General features: G+C 39.0%; 1 protein-coding gene across 2 annotated transcripts in view; it reads right to left on the bottom strand.

The window, feature by feature from the left end:
- TNKS (tankyrase) overlaps positions 1-17624 on the bottom strand; it is a 129023-nt gene that overhangs the window by 14337 nt on the left and 97062 nt on the right. The window contains exons 12-20 of one of the 2 annotated variants that reach the window (XM_053976851.1): positions 11978-12149; positions 10707-10786; positions 9550-9695; positions 8430-8595; positions 5556-5775; positions 5179-5288; positions 2490-2678; positions 902-1175; positions 180-262 (exon numbers count right to left, since the gene is read on the bottom strand). In XM_053976851.1, the coding sequence (XP_053832826.1) occupies positions 180-262; positions 902-1175; positions 2490-2678; positions 5179-5288; positions 5556-5775; positions 8430-8595; positions 9550-9695; positions 10707-10786; positions 11978-12149 (1440 nt within the window). The remainder of the gene's footprint in view (positions 1-179; positions 263-901; positions 1176-2489; positions 2679-5178; positions 5289-5555; positions 5776-8429; positions 8596-9549; positions 9696-10706; positions 10787-11977; positions 12150-17624) is intronic. The other variant, XM_053976852.1, reaches the window with a different exon arrangement.

A 17624-nucleotide genomic window follows, 5' to 3' on the forward strand; every position in this document is an offset into this window, starting at 1 on the left:
GTATCTAGTAATTCATTTGCAGAAAACTGAAAGAAAACTTGAACACACTTGTTTTTCTGTAGATGTGAAGTGTGGGCTTTTTCCTTCCCTTTTTCAGTTAGAAAATGAAAATGTCATTCAAATGTATTACTTTAGTTTATCTCCTAAACACAGAAATAGAGATGAGGCTTGCCACTTACCTGTTCTGTCTCAAAGATGTCCCGAAGGTGTTCAAGACCCAGGCTTTTTAGGAACTGGGTAATGTTCATGTCAAGACCAGAAACTGTAAGAGAAGAAACAAGCCTTTACATCCTATACATCTGAAGTAACAAAAAACCAAACCAACCACCTTAAAAAAAAAAAAATCAAGCAATACCACTGATTCTCTTAAAATCCCAAACTCTGATTCTTTTTACAATCAATTGGTCTATGTCTGTAATAAACAATCTACTTCCATTGTGTCAAAGCTCTGTGCAAAGCTCATCACCGTTCTCCTTTCAGAATCAACTATTTAAAAGCACAAACCATCTGTGACAAATACAGGCTCGTACTGCAAAGAGAAGGAAAAGGGTGGGTATATTTTTGCTATGTGACCTCCTTAGATTCTGACCTAAAGCATGAACTCCAGATACTAATCAAAGGGTTTAAAAAGCCTTGGCAAAATCCCCAGCCATCACAATCATAACTCTTTCATCAAAATAATTCTCATTGGATTTTCTTTATAAAGTCAATGAACATCTGAGCAACTAATCAGATCTGCATTTGTAGTCAGACCTAATGACTGATAGCAAACACAGATGAACAGTTAACAAGTATCAGACACTTTAGAACACAGGTAACAGTTCAAACTGCACAGTATTTTCTGGCCAATCAAATGCTTTTCAGATAAACCAAGGCCTATTTTGATACTAAACTACTGTACTTCTGGCAATGTAAACTTGTCCAGCAGCAAATGCACCTTCTCCTTCCTTCCTGTCAGTTCCTGCTGCTCCATCCCCAGCATTTGATGCCCCTCCTACAGCCAGTTCTGCCAGTGGCCCTGTGAGGTTATCTATGCTGCTGGCAGCAGAGAGGCAGGATGGTGTGGATGCTGGCGAGATCACAGAGGCACTAACAACAGTAGCTTGAGGCTTGAAGCATGTAGGTAAAGCTTCTGGAGGCATCGCATCTATCAGCAAAGCTCGGATATCATCAGCCTGAAAAACAGAAAGAATAAGCTCCTACTATCACAAGTCACTGATCTATGGAAATAATTTTTAATTGTTTTATTTGATTGTTCTAGGTCCTATTAGAAAGAAAACTGACAGCTTCTGTTACAGGGGAATTCACGGTTGCAAGAGCATTTTGATTCACCACTCAAGACATAGGTGAATCAGGTTCTCCCCATTTCTAAAGGTCTGTAAAAAGCTACATCTATTTTTTTTCTGGCAGAATGACTTTATAAGTGCTAAAGCCAGGGAGAACAATTCAGCAACTTTACTTGAAATCCTTCAGAACCTAGGACAGGAAATGCCACTGTCATGCTTAACCTCAGGTGCACTGGAACAAGGTTTCAGTGGAAAGACTACCACTGCCTTTGTTATAATCACATCTCTTGGTTGAGAATAGAAAAAATAAGGACAGGAGCTCAGGAGAACTATGATCTTAGTTAACAGCTGGATTTAGCCTTTATTGACTAAATTAAGCAACACCCTCATCTTCAAGAACTTCCTCCTTAAAAATTCTTGTAGAACATGATTAAGACACCCTTATTTTCCCCCGGAGAAATCAAATAATTTTCATATCCTTCACCACAAAGCAAGTTTTCTAGAGCTCAGATTACTCTGGAGGATATTTCTTGAACTCTCCATAAATAAATCAATAACCCTAAAAGATACTTGCACTGAGACCAGACACAGCATCCAATTTGGTTGCATTATCTATTCCATCAAGATTGTTTAAGCTGGGGTATACATGCTCATATAACCTTATTAGGCTTTTAAACCATTTACAAGTTTACAGCAGCCAGTTTTAGAAAAAGTTTGATAGCCACCAATTTTGGAGGTAGAATGAATTCTTTGGAATGTTCTTTTGGAGTTAATTTTTAAAAAAGGAACTGAGATAATACGGAGGCACTAAGCGTAATAATTCACCAAATGTTCCCATTCCTCTAAAGGCCCGCCTGGTGTTCCTCCTAGGTTCAAAGAAATAATCACCAACAGAACACAGACTGACCATCATCAGAGACATTTCAGAGAGTTTTATTTCTGGGAATGAGGAGATTGATCCCAGGAGTGAATACTTAAGGAGAAGCAAACCTTAAATCACAAGCCATGCTAAGATTTCAGCCAAAGGAAAATGCCTGGTCCCATGGAAAAAAAGCCACAAAGAGGCACTCAGGAGATGCCCTTCTCTCTCCACCTCAGCACAATGGAAGCTGAGGACTGCTGATGCCATGGAGCCATAGAAATTAATTTAATATGCAGAGTACATCCTCCAGAGCAGCCTGTGGCTGGCTAACATGAACTTACTGTTGCCAGGTCTAGTGGTGTCTGACCCTCTTGGTTCTTCATGGTTGGATCTGCTCCATGAGCTAACAGCAGAGCACAGAGCTGTGTCCTTCCTTTTTGTGCAGCTTCATGCAAAGGTGTGAATGCCCATTTATCTGTTGCATTTACACATGTATTATATTTGATCAACAGTGCTGCTATGTCCACATGCTGGAAAACACAAGAACATCTTAATCAACATGACACTGGTAAAACATACATTCCTTTTTTATGCTGGAGATAATGGTGCCTAGAGACTCTTGTGGTTTCTCTTTCCTGTAATTCATTCTGCTTCCTGTGTCACAGGAGCAGCACACTTCTCCAGATACCAATTCATACTGCAGTCCACAATCATCTGTGTCTGTGCACTACCAGATCATTCACCAGCACAGAAGAATTGGGATCAGGTACAGAAGTAATTTCTGTCAAATCACCCCAAGTACATAGCATGAGGTTTGTGCCAGCTGCAGGAGCAGACACGACACTTAACCCTGCATAAAAAAATTATTTGTGGACAAATCTGAACTGGTGAATTTACTGGGCTGCAACTTTTGTGACACAATACTAGAAGCTCTGAAGATCAATGTGTTGTGCTACTGAGCCACTCCCATATATAAACAGAAGTCTTTGTTGTACTTTCTTTCTTGTAAGACTTTGAACTCATCTGTGGCATCACGGATCTGTTCTATCTTCAGTCATACTTTATGAGAGCTGAAATTGATAAAATATATTATGACTGTCACAAGGAACAGCTGTTTTACATGGGTTGTAAAAGTAATGAACTTATAACCCCATGCTTCCATCAATATACTGTCCTTGAAGTCTCGCAAGCAAAAATAAGAGAAACCTGATAAATGAAAATTTTGCCTGCCTCTAACCAGTAGATCTTTCTTGTGCAAGACAGCAAAGAAAAAAAAGCAGGTAGTGAAAATGAATGGGTGGGAGCATGAAACACTGAAATTTTAAGTAGAGGCACAAAGAATTGCCAATGGATTTCCTTTTTCCCCTCAATGGCAATTAAATGACTCTTTGCAGCTCTCATAAAACAGCTTGGTCTCTGAACAAGTGTGGATTGAAAATACTGCCAACTTTATTTTTCCTCTCTGTCAAACTTTTAAAGCAATTGCTGTTCCTATGATTTTTCTGTCACAGAAAGTCCTATTGAGGGACACACAGCATGAAGTACTGGGTGGGAGAACTGAAGAAACTTTGTGAGGAAAAGGCAGAGCCTGTGAATCTTGCCAGCTATGAACTTGTGAAACCACTACTCCTCTCTTCTCTACCTCCCATCACAGAGATCTGAACAGGCTGATGACAGCTCAGAGAGAAGTGTGGGATGCCAGGAAAGGTATGAAGCAACTCTTAACTAAATAAGCTGATGGAAAAGCACCAAACACTGCCTTTTTAATGTTTCCTAGAGGAAGCAGTGCAATCAGGTTAGATTGGCATTATGATTTTTAAAAATGATAATTGGCTAAAACCAATCTCTGACATTTCTCTATGCCAATAAAAAATGGTTTGGGTTTGTGTAAAATGTGTGTTTTGTTTTCTCACACCACAGAAAAGAATACAGTCTTTCCAAAAGAATTTATCTCTAGATCTTAGAAACATCCTGAGAATGAATGTTTAAAGGCAGATGCTGATAATCAATATTACTTGGTATTAAGACCCTGTAACATAAAAGAATTCTGTGCTGCTTTCTAATCTTTCATCAGGATTTGGGGCTTTTTGCTCTTTGGGACACTGGGATCCTACAGTGATGTAAAGAACCAATACAAAAGGCATAGACTGAGCTCCATTGATGCTCTTTTTAAAAACAAGGTGAACACTGCACCTTTTATTTCATTTGCTCTCAAACAAAAGCAAGCATGGTTCTGTTAGGGTCACCTGTTCCAGATTTTGCTGTACTTGTGCCAGGGCCAGGTAAGTAACAGACAAAGCATATAATGAGACCATCAAACCCAGTACATTATGATCCTCTCTGACTGTAAGCACAGTGCTAAGAGCTTCTCAAGCACTGTCTTTGTATAATTATTTGCAAGAGACTTCTTTCTCACCCAATCCACAACTAACAACTGCTTATAAGCAATCTATTAGGCATCTGTGTAATTGGGACACAGATGCTTACTCCTATATGGATGAAAGAGGGCCTGTCTCATCTAAAATGGTTTGAATCTGTCACTGCACCCCCTGCAGCAGATGGCCTGCCCTGGAGGACAACCACATTACAAACACAGTAGTCCTTCAACTCTAGCAACAGATTCCTACCAAACACCAGCTGTAACACACCTCCACATCCTATCATCATCTGCACACGATCCCCTCGTATTTTTCTCTTCCTTCCATCTAAGTCTTTCAGAGACAACTTCAGGTCTCTTCTGTTTCGAATATCACCCCAAACTGTTCAACCCTGTGCATCTACTTGCCTGCATAAAAGCTACATTGTAGTGATCTCCCCAAACTGCAGCATTTAACTGCTACAGCACACCTGAATCTGTGTCCTATTTAATGTGTAGGACTGCAAATAGCTCTCACAACAGCAACTTAACCCAACAAATGCTTCATCAAAACCTGTGTGTTCACAACAAAACAGCTGCAAAATAACTGGCTTTGGATATGACTTCAAAGAGTCCCTTGCTGCTCTAATCATGGCAAGACTGCCTGCACCTACCCCATAGGATGCTGCATTGTGTAGGGGAATTAATCCTCCTTTGTCCTGGGCATTAACATCAGCACCATGCTCAAGAAGGTATTCAGCTACTTCCAAATTGTTGTAACCAGCTGTAGAAAAAGCACAGGAAAAGAAATTAGGTATTAGGAGAGCTAAACTGAAGAAAAATATTTGACAGAAAGCTAAGGCAATTTTTCAACTGCAAAAGTTCCTCTTCCCTAGTAATTGTATTACCTCCTGAAATATGGCACCATAGTTAACTCTTTGTACAGGACAATTCTCTGCGAAACTCTTCTATACCAATCCTGATTTTGGCAAATTACATCTGTAGGCCTACCATAAATATACAAGCCTTGAAAACCTGGCATGTTACCCACCTGCAAGATGTAGTGGTGTTGAATTTCTTCCCTGGGTGTCTCTGCAATTGATATTTTCTTGCGTACACAGCTTCTGCACTCGTGCCAGGCACCCCTTCTTGGCAGCATCTAGCAAGGCAGCATCTCCTCGCAGTAAGTCCTGGATATCTGTGTCCCCTTCCTTCACCAAATCTAAAGGAGTGTTCCCATCTCGGTTCTTTTTGGTTGGATCAGCTCCGTGCTGCAAAGAGCAAATGGAATTCTAGTGTCACAATCATGCACAGAGCAGTGCACGTGTGGCACTATTTTGTGACAAAATCCCAAATAAAATGGGATTTTGCAGACCTACCATAATTAAGTAATAATTGTATAGATTAGTAGGCACAAGAAAATAAATTCAGAAGTCTGAGGCCTAAGAGCACTAGTCTGAAACACAGCTGTGTGAATCTCAATTCCACAGCCAAGAATGGCAGCCCTTTGCAAGAGCTGTACCTGCTCTACTTGCAGCTGAAGTATGTTCAGGAGCATTTCCTGCATATAGCTATTTCTTACTGTCACAGCAGCATGAAAGGAAAGCCAACTGCAAGTATCTTGCTGCCAGTCCTCCCCTTCTCCTGAAAGCTGGCAGGAATCAAATGGCTGGCAGAGGCATATCCTGAGCACAACCTTCTGAGCTAGCAAAACCAGGCTCTGAGTTTTGCTAAACGTCACCCTGATATTGAAAGACACTTGTTTCAGAAGGGAACTAGCAAAATACTCTTCTCTACACTTTCCAATAGACAACAGCACCATCTTAAGCAGTTTACAGGTCTTTGGAGAAGTGAAAAAAATGTTGGTGGACAAATGGAGTTGGATGACTGCTGGAGTGTATCTGTGCTGGTAAAACATGTAGATCAGGCAGTGATAAGAACACAGTACTGGAGCACTGGGGGATGAGAAGGGGAACATACAACTATGTAGAGCATATGGTGTGAGTCACGTCCACATTCAGTTTTGTGGGAGGACAGCTCCTTCCCTATTCATTCTCAGCAGCAGTGGGAAAAAACAAAGATAGATAAAGCAGAGGCAGCTGCTGGTGCTAGAGTTTTCTGGCTGACCTCTTCAGAATAGTCAATCACAGTGGTCCAATCCCTGCCATTTCCCATTGGACTGGGAATGAGAGAACAGCAATGGGAGAACAGAGGGAATTAACTGCTTTGTATTTGGAAGCAGTACAACTATGCTCATGGTGCAAAGGATGAAGAGCAAGGGGTAGAAAGGACAGAGTATTGATTACACAGAACCAGTTTCTACATATATGGTTCTTCTAGTAAGAGAGCACTCTTTGTGCAAAGCTTTTTAGACTGTAATGACTTCTCTAACACATGACCTTCATTTAAAACTCATCAAGATTGGAACTATTCAAATATAACCCAAAATAAATATCTAAAAGAAGAAGCAGTGTCTTCTGAGACCCCTTCCGAGGCATAGAAACAAATGAAAGTGGTCGTTTCAATGAAGGCTGATTAAAAAAGGCACTGTCTCCAAAATGCCTGTTTATTTTTGTTTCCTTCTTCAAGCAGATCAGGAGAGAAGGAGCACAAGTCAGGAGGGGTCAAGCTCAACATCCACAACTCAGCAGAACTGACAACACTGCCAGCTGGCATAGGAGACACAGCAGGAGAAATCCTGAGTAAACTGCAGTGTGAGCACATATCCACAGACTCCCAGAGACTTTACATCTGTGTCACCTTAAGGGCATGTTTAGCTCTTATCTTGTGAAAGAATAATTTTAAAAAACTAAATTTCAGCACTTTTCTATTTCCTGTTGTACATCCATTCAGGATCCTCTGAAGACAAAATATGGGTAAATTCCCTGTGGAATGACCAGAAAAGGACAGAGATCTCCAGTGTCTATAATGCAACACTGTGCTTGAGAGATTACAAGTGTTCCTATAGCTTGAGCTAACATCTCTATTAGGGTGTTCCTTCCAGGCCACCACCATGCCTACTCCACAGACATCTCTTAATATCTCCTGGTTTCTGCTGTAGATGTGCTTCAAACTATCATTCTTTTCTCTCTGACTGCTGTTTTGGTAATCAAGTGAAATAATTAATGATATAGGAGGGAAATAGTGGGGCTTTGCAGCAGCAAATGAGTAGTGGCTGGGGTAGATCCTCATTATTTTAAGACTATCCATATTCTGACTTTCTCCTATTTTAAATGTTGTGCTTCAGCGGGACATAAGTAGGCAATGCTGAAAGAGGAAATGGGATTGTCAAGAAATTCTTCTCTAGCACCCCTTTCATCCTCTCAGGGTAGGATCTGACGTTATGTTAAGAAGTTTCTCAAACTCATGCTTCTAACTGAAAATATCTTTGCATTACCTCATGCTTTTTAGAGGTTCTTCCTCTAAGTATAATGAATATTTATGCCACAATATATTAACATGCATTTCCTCCAGGAGCTTGATAAATTATACATTAACATAACAGTTTAAAATTTCTCTCATACCAAACAGCATTTAGGACCCACCTTCCGCTATTGCTCTGTAACACAAGCTTGCATAAGTAGTAACAGAACTTACTTAAATGCAGTAACTATTTCAGAAAGGGGTGGATAGGACAAGGTAGGGAGTTCTCATTTTTATATGAATTCAGCTGTTTTTTCTGGTTTCAGAGTATTGTCCTGCTTGGCTAACAGTATTGATCCATGTGCTTGTACTGTACTTGTACTGATGATTCTTTTTAAGTCAATGATATTACACAAGAAACAATGTGAAAATTGCAAGATAAAAATTGATTCAAAGATACCACAAAGAATTCACTGAATGCAATTAACTTTGCATTAATTAATCTTCAGAAAAAATAAATATATAAGCATTTAAAGACACATCTGAGATCTCCAGCACTTACTTTTAAAAGCAGTTTGCAGATTTCATATTTTCCTTTTGCTGCTGCTTCATGTAGAGGAGTGAATTTCCACAGGTCTGCCACGTTGACAGAAGCACCGTGCCTCACTAGGAGTTCAGCTACTTCGTAGTGTCCATAAGAACAGGCATTGTGCAGGGGTACCAAGCCACTAATCAAAGAGAAAGCATTAATAGCTAGAGAATAAAATCCTACATGCAATCAGTAGATAAAACTCCCACTTTCACAAGACATTATTGTTATCTTTCAGTCTTTCCAGTTTTCATGGTTTTATTTCTCTAGTAAAAAAATCAATTAAAACTTAATTATCCTCCTTTAGTCTCATCCACAAGACTTTTAAATACTTAGCAAGCTCCAATGTTACAGCTTCCACAAGCAACTTCAATGCTGTTAATAACAGACAAAAACTAAATTGCAAGACTCACAGTTGTTCTGAGTTTGGATATTTGAGTGTAAATCTCAAGAAAGACATAACACTATATAATATGTTTGAAGTGCAGTTATTAGTAAGTACTGCACATCTGACAGATACAGAAAAATACCCAAACACTTCTTCCAGGGTAAGCCTGAAAATACAGTATTGGACCCCCACCGTGAACTAATATAGGGAGTAAAAGAGTGAACATAACCATGCTGCTTCACAACTAATGGAAAAAAATGTAAATGCTTTATATAATTTAACTGAATATTAACTGTAAAAATAATTAACTTAATAATAAAAGCTAACATGATTAGAAAAATGTCCATAGATAACCCTGGTATTTTACCCCATTTTATTCAAAACCAATTTTAGATCACCTAAAACAAGTTAAAGGCTGCTTTTACACAAAACAAAGTCTCCAAAATGGGCAAAAAGGGGAATAGAAGCATCATGTATTACAGTGCCAGCTATGTACTTGATAATGGCTTTTCCAGAAAGGCAAGTATGCGGTAATGGTCTATAAACCTCCCTACAGCACAGGAACAATGCAGAACAAGGAGGAAAGAGAAAAATTTTCAAGAGAAAAACACCATGGTCACTGAAATTTGAAGTGAAAATGAATAGGTGGGATATAAATCTCACACTAATAGAGAACAGCAGAACATATCAAGGAATGAAATATACCCTTTATCTTTGGCATGCACATCTGCTCCATGGTGCAAGAGATACTCCACCACTGACACACGGTTATATCCTGCAGCAAAGTGCAGTGGTGTTGAATGACGGCCTTCCAGATCTCTGCAATTCACATTCTGAGGGCTGCAAAGTTGCTGTGAAGACAAAAGAACACAAAATCTAGTACAGAACTAAAACTAACAAATAAGGAACTCCCCAAAACCAAAGAGCAACAACAAAACATGAAACAAACAAACCCAAAAGAAAATAACTGAACGAGCACCTTTAAAGACCCCAAGACAAAATTTGATCCACTTATACAAATCTTTTAAGTATCAGGAAATTTCTTTCCACTTATGTAAAGTTAAAAAAATAGCAGTTCTAAATTTACAGCTGAATATACTTCTATAACAAACAAGACTTAAATGATGGAAGCAGTGTGAAGATGTGCCTAATGTATAAGAAAGGGTGAACCTCTACATCATCAAGTACCAGGTTCAAGGCCATGTAACCTTCTCCAGATATATTACCATTTCTGGCCTATATTGTCTTCAGGAAAATCAGAAATATTTAGCTTAGCAGTCAAAGAAGCTGCTGGTGCACAGAAGTGCTACTGTCTGAACATTAATGTATATCATGTTGAAGTTCAAGGTGAGAAAGTTGCACAACAGTCCATCTGCAGGCTGTTTTGTCCACAAACCAAATACAAAAAAACAAGATCAAACCTTCCTGTGATAGTGGGATTCCATGGCCTGACCCTTCACCTTCAGATTAAGGATGATTTAAAATATTAAGTCTGCTACCTGTTAACAGTATTTGCTTGCCATCGATTGAATCATGCACCTGAGGGCTTGTTTCTACTAAACTGTGATTCTGAGAATCACGGAGTCCACTTCAAAGAATTATGGCTACATCTGAGTCCATCGAAGACTGTGAAGGACTGTGTGAAGGACTGGCAGAATAAACAAGCAGAAACCCAAGAGAAACACACCTCAGTACATCTTAATGTACTACCTTCTAGAAGAAAATAAAAAAGATCCATGACTCCCATTTTTTACGATTTACCATTCATTGGACACTGCTTCCACAACTCATGTAGCAGAGGCTTCCACAGGCCTTGCACAGCAATGTCAAGTAGAAAATTCACATGAACTGTTCAAACCTACCTTCACAGTTTCCAAGTCTCCAGCTTTGGATGCTTCCAACAACCGATAATCCACATCGGATGTGCGCACAGGTGTACTTTCTACATAGGGAAAAAGATGGCTTAGGATTACGTAGGATACATAAGTTGTATTAACTTGTGCTTAACATATTGTCCAAAGCTGGGGGGTGAAGTGTGGTTACTTGTGAAAATGCAGCTGGGGTTGTGATGTTCAAGTTCATATTGCCAACATGTCTGAATAAGGAGCTTTAGTTTTAGAGCAAATCAGTCAGATTTCAACTCTAAGGCTGACATGATTCTGCCAACATTCTTCTCTCTGAATCTACATACATACATTCATGTGCACATTTTAACAGGTAACACTACCCATGTAACCAGCTATATCTCAGGAGTGGGAACACTTCAAAACAGTCCTTCCTTGCACTGCTGTAAAATGCTTTTTCCTTGTTTTGTCCTGTTTTAAGGCAATATTGTTGAAAACACTAGAGGAAATGGAGTTTCTAGCTACCATGTGTCTTCTCATCTATCTGGATATCTGCCTTTGTTTGACTACCTGCACGTCTCACTGTAAGGTGAGTTATTTGCTCTTTAGTAGCTATTGATGCCATTATTATTCTCTGTACTTGCAAAAATTCAAATGTAATGTGGGTAAGAGGATGCAAACTCTTATGGACTTATATGAAAAATAGTGGCACCCTCTTCAAACATCTATTCATCTTTTTAATGGAAGATATAAAGAAATTATTACCTAAGCACTATCTAGAGCACTTTCACCATAAAATCTTTCTCTACTGGACAAGCAAGAGATTTCAAGTAGAAGTTCAAACAGTTTAGCAACAATCAGTGTTTTTCTGCCAGTAACACTGTGCTTGTGACTGCTGAAGTACAGAGCACCTAACAGGCTGGCTGATGCAAGGAAAAAGGTTTCTTACATGCTCAGCAATATTCCAGTTGCCTTATAACTTGCTGTCAAAAGAATCCCAAAACTCCCTACACATGTGCCTTCCTACAATCTCCTTGTACAGGAGCATATTCTAGATCTACAAGATGGTTATTTTCTTTCTGATTTGCACAAAATCACTGAACTGAGCAGAGCTGTTTATTTATTTTCTGACAAGTGTCACACAATACATACTGTAGTTGTGTGCACTTGATGGCAGAAAGGAGAGATGAGCAAAATACTTAAGTCCCTTGCATCAAGAAAGAAACAAGATTCAAAGCTGTAAAGAGACAAACTGAAGTTCAAAGACACAAGCCTTTACTTTTACTCACCACTTAAGATCTGTTGCACTGCTTCATTTCCCATCTGTGCTGCTGTGAAGCCTTGCAAAGAGATGATGGAGGGATCAGAGCCATAGCTCAGCAACAACCGGCAGGTTTGCAAGTGCCCTGCTAACGCAGCCCTGTGCAATGCTGTTTGACCAAGTGTGTCCAGTGCATTCATCTGAAAAAGCAGCAGCAATATAAAATAAAACACTGTTGTAATTAAAAGGCCGCACCGGTCCCTGTCCTTAACAAAAAGAGCAATAAGAAGAATTTTCTGGCACACAAATTTACCTATCAATTCTTCTGCACTGCAATTAAACAAAACCAAATGACAAAACAGACAAACACTCTAAAGGAAAAATATTTTACCACAAATGTTTTCCTGTCTTTTAACAACAAGGTTATTTGTTTGCATGGCTAACAAACAATATAGGATCCCCAGAACCATACTTCAAATCGTGATCAAGCTTTTGACAAATTTGATGAAGATCAACCTTGTGCAAGAAAAGAAACACTATCACAGCAGGAGAAAGAGGTAACTTGACATAAATTGTTACCAAACAATTCAAAGATCTTACAGCTTTAAGGAAATTACCATCTGTCATTGTCAGAAGGAGAATAACTCAACATTACCCAGTACTAAGAATTAATGCAAAACAAAGATGTCAAATGAAGAATTCTATGAAGGAGTTGGGAGGTGGAGGAGAAGTTGGATGCAAACATTTCCTCCTCACTTTTTGTGCCTTTACATGAATGTTAAGAATAACTGGATATAATTCTTCTCAATACAAGGCTGTATAAACAGGCAAAATGGAGTATAATTTTCCAAGAGTATGATATAATGGAAACACATCCGTCTGTCAAGATCTAGCAGAGCAGCTAAATAACTAGAAGCATCTTTCCCAGTGCACTATCAAAAAAAGGAAGAGAATAATAGAGAGGCTTTAAAAAGCAGAAAAACACCCCCATGAAAATAACCTTTCAAGAAGATACTCTGTACCTTCTCTGTACCTAGCAGCGATTCATGACAAATTTAAATGCAAATGCCCAACAGCTTTTTTACCACTTTATGATATACAGAACTACTCTATAGTCTCTGCAAGCAACTCAGAACCTGTTATCTGTTTCCAAGCCTACAGATTTCAGGCTGTCACCTGCATGCATAATAAACTTTGTTACTCTATAAAATCCACCTTTTTACCTTCTCAAAATCTTTGTGGTGACAGCAAACAAAGGTTTTGCTTGTTATTTCTCACCTAAAATTCAGCATGCAGACGCTACTACCCTTCCATGAAACCAGTGAAAAAGTATTTTAGTTAAGACATTTATTCTATAACTAAATAAAATTTAACTAAAACTAAATGAAATTAACTATGCAAAGATCTACTACCAGATAGGGGAAAAAATAAGTAAAATACCTGCAATACTGCAATATCAAGTCACAAAAAAGAACAAAGAACAACCAAACAAGAGGAATGTGATTCAATATTGTCTGAAATTATTTTACAAACCGATAGGGTAAGAATTTCTCAGATCACAAACCTTTCTTGCAGCAAGATGGACAGGAGAATAGGTCTGCTTTCTTCTAACTGCACTCAGCTCATGCCACTCTAATGGGATTGCCCTAAAAGTTTTGTTTTAAATAAAAAACTTACTGTTATCATAAATATTAACTAAATGCTGAATGTCCCAAATACATCATTTTGTTCAGATGATGATCCTCATCTGTTTCAGGACACTGGATACCTTTCACTGATAAGGGCACAGAGGTAAACAGAACTCTGGGGCTACACACATTTAGTGATGGTAAAAGCAGAATGAAATTTGTGGATTCTCAAAGTAGCTGATAATGATCTGTTCATCCAAAAAAAGAAAATTATAAATAATGTATTCTTTAATGCTGACTTCCTGTGTTAAACAGGCCTGTACTGAACAAACTGTAGAAGCAATAGCAGCAAGGCATTCACTGTGCACAATTCGATACTGACTACGTCCCTGGAAAAAATGTTAATATTCATTTGAAAAGAACACTGTCAGAGTCATCAGAGCCATCATCTCATATATCTGATCCAGGTCTCATTTCACCTCTAAACCATTATCTTTCCCAACAGTCAATTCTTCTGGCAGAAGAACACTGGCCATTTGAAGAAATACCTGCTTCCATCTGAGACAAAAAAGGCTGCAGCTGACTGAGGGATGCATGCACCAAATGCAGCTGCTCTTTACCTCAGCAGCAGAGTTAGGCTTTGCAGGACAATTTCATTGGGAATATATTCACTTTGGGGCAGATCTTCTCTCATCAATATTGCACCACTTCTCTAAAACCAACCAAAGAATATATTCCAATAAGGCTTAAAGCAAAAGGACTTACTTCCAAATGAAAATCAACTTAAGCACAACAAATTGAAGTACAAAACTGAGATTAAAGTCTTATAAAAATCAGACCTCATAAGAAATATGCCTGGGTTAAACAATGTTCAACACCAGGTCCAAAACCATGTGCCCCTTCAAATTCAAAGTTAAGTCTAAACTCTGTTTAACAAAAATGTGAAATATGCAATGTGTACTGCTTTAACTGTGCCCTGAGTAGCCAGATTGTTCCAGCTGCACTTATTAAAAAAAAGATAAATATCAATTTGGTCCCCTTTATAGGCAGTCTGAAATTAGAAGGCTGTAGCTCTGAATTATCTTACAGACAAGTTTTCTGCAAAGAGTTAAAAATGACAGGTTTGACAGTTTTATTCCACAGCACACTGGCTCTGGATCCAATTTCTTCACCTTTTAGCATGGAAGCAGTCATTACATTGCTCAAAATGCAATGTAAAAGTAGAATACAGTTATCAATTGAAAAGAGTTTTTAAATAAGTGGTTTCAGAGAAAGATACTGATCTATTCAGTAGTAGCCAATGCAGACTTCCTTCTGTTCTCTCCTCTTTCTCCATTAATTTCCTTTTCTCCATCTTGAACAGACACAGTAGAGAAATGGAAATGGTCACATATCATCAGAAACTAGTGAGATTTCCCCTTCCCTCACTGCTGCTCTCTTGGAGCAGTGTACACAGTTACGGCAATATTCCCTCGGCTGCCAGGCACTTGTGGCAGCTCAACAGCTCAGATCTGTTCAGGAAACATTTTTTGCAAGACTTCATAATCATATCAGCCTTCTATCAAGATCAAATGTCCTAAATATCCCTCCTGCTCCTTGACACTGCACATAGCAGCACAAAAAGCAACAGCTTCTAAGCACTGTGATTTTCTCTGTAAAATCTTTCTAAAATATGTACATTCTAAAAATCACATGTGAAACTTGTGCTCTGCCAGCAGTTCCATATCACAGTATCCTTCCCTGCAATGCAAGTGCTTTAACTGCTCTTCTGCTGCATTAATTCTGAAGACAAGCTTGCAGTATGTCTTGTGTCTTGTTTTCTGTCCTGGGGTGACTTTATGATGCTTTTATCCCCATTCATTTGTTTAACCCAGCAACAAGTTTTGCACCTTTAAGATTGGTTCCAAGAGCAAAGCAGGGGAGAAAAGAAGAACAGAGGTCTCCTCCAAAATTTGCCCTAAACCAGGACATTGTCTAAGAATAAACATAGGAGTGAAGCAGCATTGGTGACAATTTCAATCTCAGTCAGCAAAAAAAGGCAGGTGGAAAGATGGTCAGTTTTACTCTGAAAGCTCCGATAGGATTCTGTCAGATGTTCCACAATTACCTCTTCTGTATAAAAGCTTAAGATTAAGGTCAGGACATTTGGATGTGAAAAGTTAAACCAGTCAATCACAACAGACCACACAGATCTTTAAGTTGTTAGCCATCATAGTCTACAACCTGCTACATTTCTGAAAGGCAATTTAATTTTTCAATTCTTACTGTTCCCTGAGAAAATCATACCTCTCCCTGAAATGTTGGAAGTGAATATGTTACACAACAAGGTTATTCAGAAACATTTCAGTTTGTTGTGTGGGTCTAGATAGATGGTGAACATTTGCAAATCCATGATCTCGAAAGGCTGGCAACATGATATTCCAATGCACAGAAATAACTGCATTATGCAAAGATGAATAAAGCAAGACCCTCCCAGCAGAGCAGAATGAATTAATTTCTGCTACCATCATGAATAGGGACACTAGCTCCCTGACATGACCTTACAAAGGCTCATTTTCTCTTGCAGAAGAGAGGCATATCATAATTAAAGAGCATTCATCATTGTCGGAACCCAAGGTGTCCCTCAGACACTCTTGGATGTTCCGGGCCCAGGTCAGAAGCATTTGAGACCCTGGCATGCAGCCAGAAACCCCTGTGGCTTTGAATCCGATCCATGGAACAATTTACCAACCTTGCAGGAAAAACAAGAAATCACAAAAGTTTAGATATTATAGTAGAAGTAGTCACAAAGTGAAAGGAAGAATCTTTGAGTGCTGTACAGGGGGGTTTTAGGCCTTGTACAGAGGGGTCTGAGTTTTGTACATGGGGCTCAGAGGTTCTAAGATGGAGGGATTTGGGCGTGCCCTGTCCTCCTTCTTTCTCCTTCCTAACCTCCATGTTCATGGTGATGTTGGCACTCACAGATTGGTTTAGAGTAGAAAGTCACCACTCAATATAGGTAATAGGCATTAGGGAAAACCATAAACATTTAACATGTAATGTGTGATATAAAAGATGGCACCAGCCCCCTGGGCAGTCAGAGAGTGTGTCAGAGAGTGTGTGTGTGCGCCTTTGTCTGACCTGCTGAATGGACCGCAGCAGTTCAGGAAGAAAATCTTTTAGATAACATACAATAATCTACCTTGAGACTGGACAACTGAAGACTGCTGAGTCTTTCTTTGAAGGCATGGGTTGGAGGAGAGACTTTTCCACCTCTCGGGGTCACCCCAATCTGGGGGTGAGCCCCGTCACATCATCATCTCTGCATTTGCCCAAGATACCAGTGAACTCACATGCTTTCAGGTCTTTCTTTCCAACAATCCTTCCAGTTCAGAAAATACTCTAATCCTTTACTTCTGCACTGCTAGAAAGCTGAGTGTCTTTCTGAATACATTATTTTCCCATGTGTCTATAAATTTGGACAACAACTTAAGTCATATGAAATATTCAACTATCTAGAAATACAAGAAAACAGGACGAAATGCACTTTTTCACTAGTTCACCACTTTCGAATTAATTTTTAAATTAAAGATTTTGATCATCTTCAAAGATAAAATCATAGCATTTGAAGATTTGATTATGGGTCTAATAAAAATTGTTTATGTTTGAGGATTCTTTGAAGATGCTCTGCTTTTATTTTTCATATGGTACTTTGAGAGTATTCCACATCAAATAAGCAGTGGTGTGAAATGCTGTCTCACACAAACAGGGCAGGCAAACAAGGAAAAACTGGCATTTAAAACCACAAATATTTATGATCAACATTCTTGAAGACAAGTCTAAGAAATCCCAAGGTTTCTCACCTGCTCTTTTCATTGACAGTCAACTTCTGCAAACTCAAGTACCAAGCTAATGAAAACATCTTCCATGGAATGTGTGTTGATTAGACATAATATGCTGACGTGCAACTAACATGCACAAGGACTTCTTCACAACTCAAATTGGGAACCTAGTCTGTCCTGTCAACAAGGGCCAGCAAGACACACCAAAAAAAGCAATTTATGGTTA

This window comes from Vidua macroura, chromosome 4 (genome assembly GCF_024509145.1).
Source record: "Vidua macroura isolate BioBank_ID:100142 chromosome 4, ASM2450914v1, whole genome shotgun sequence".
In the NCBI taxonomy this organism is placed as follows: Eukaryota; Metazoa; Chordata; class Aves; order Passeriformes; family Viduidae; genus Vidua; species Vidua macroura.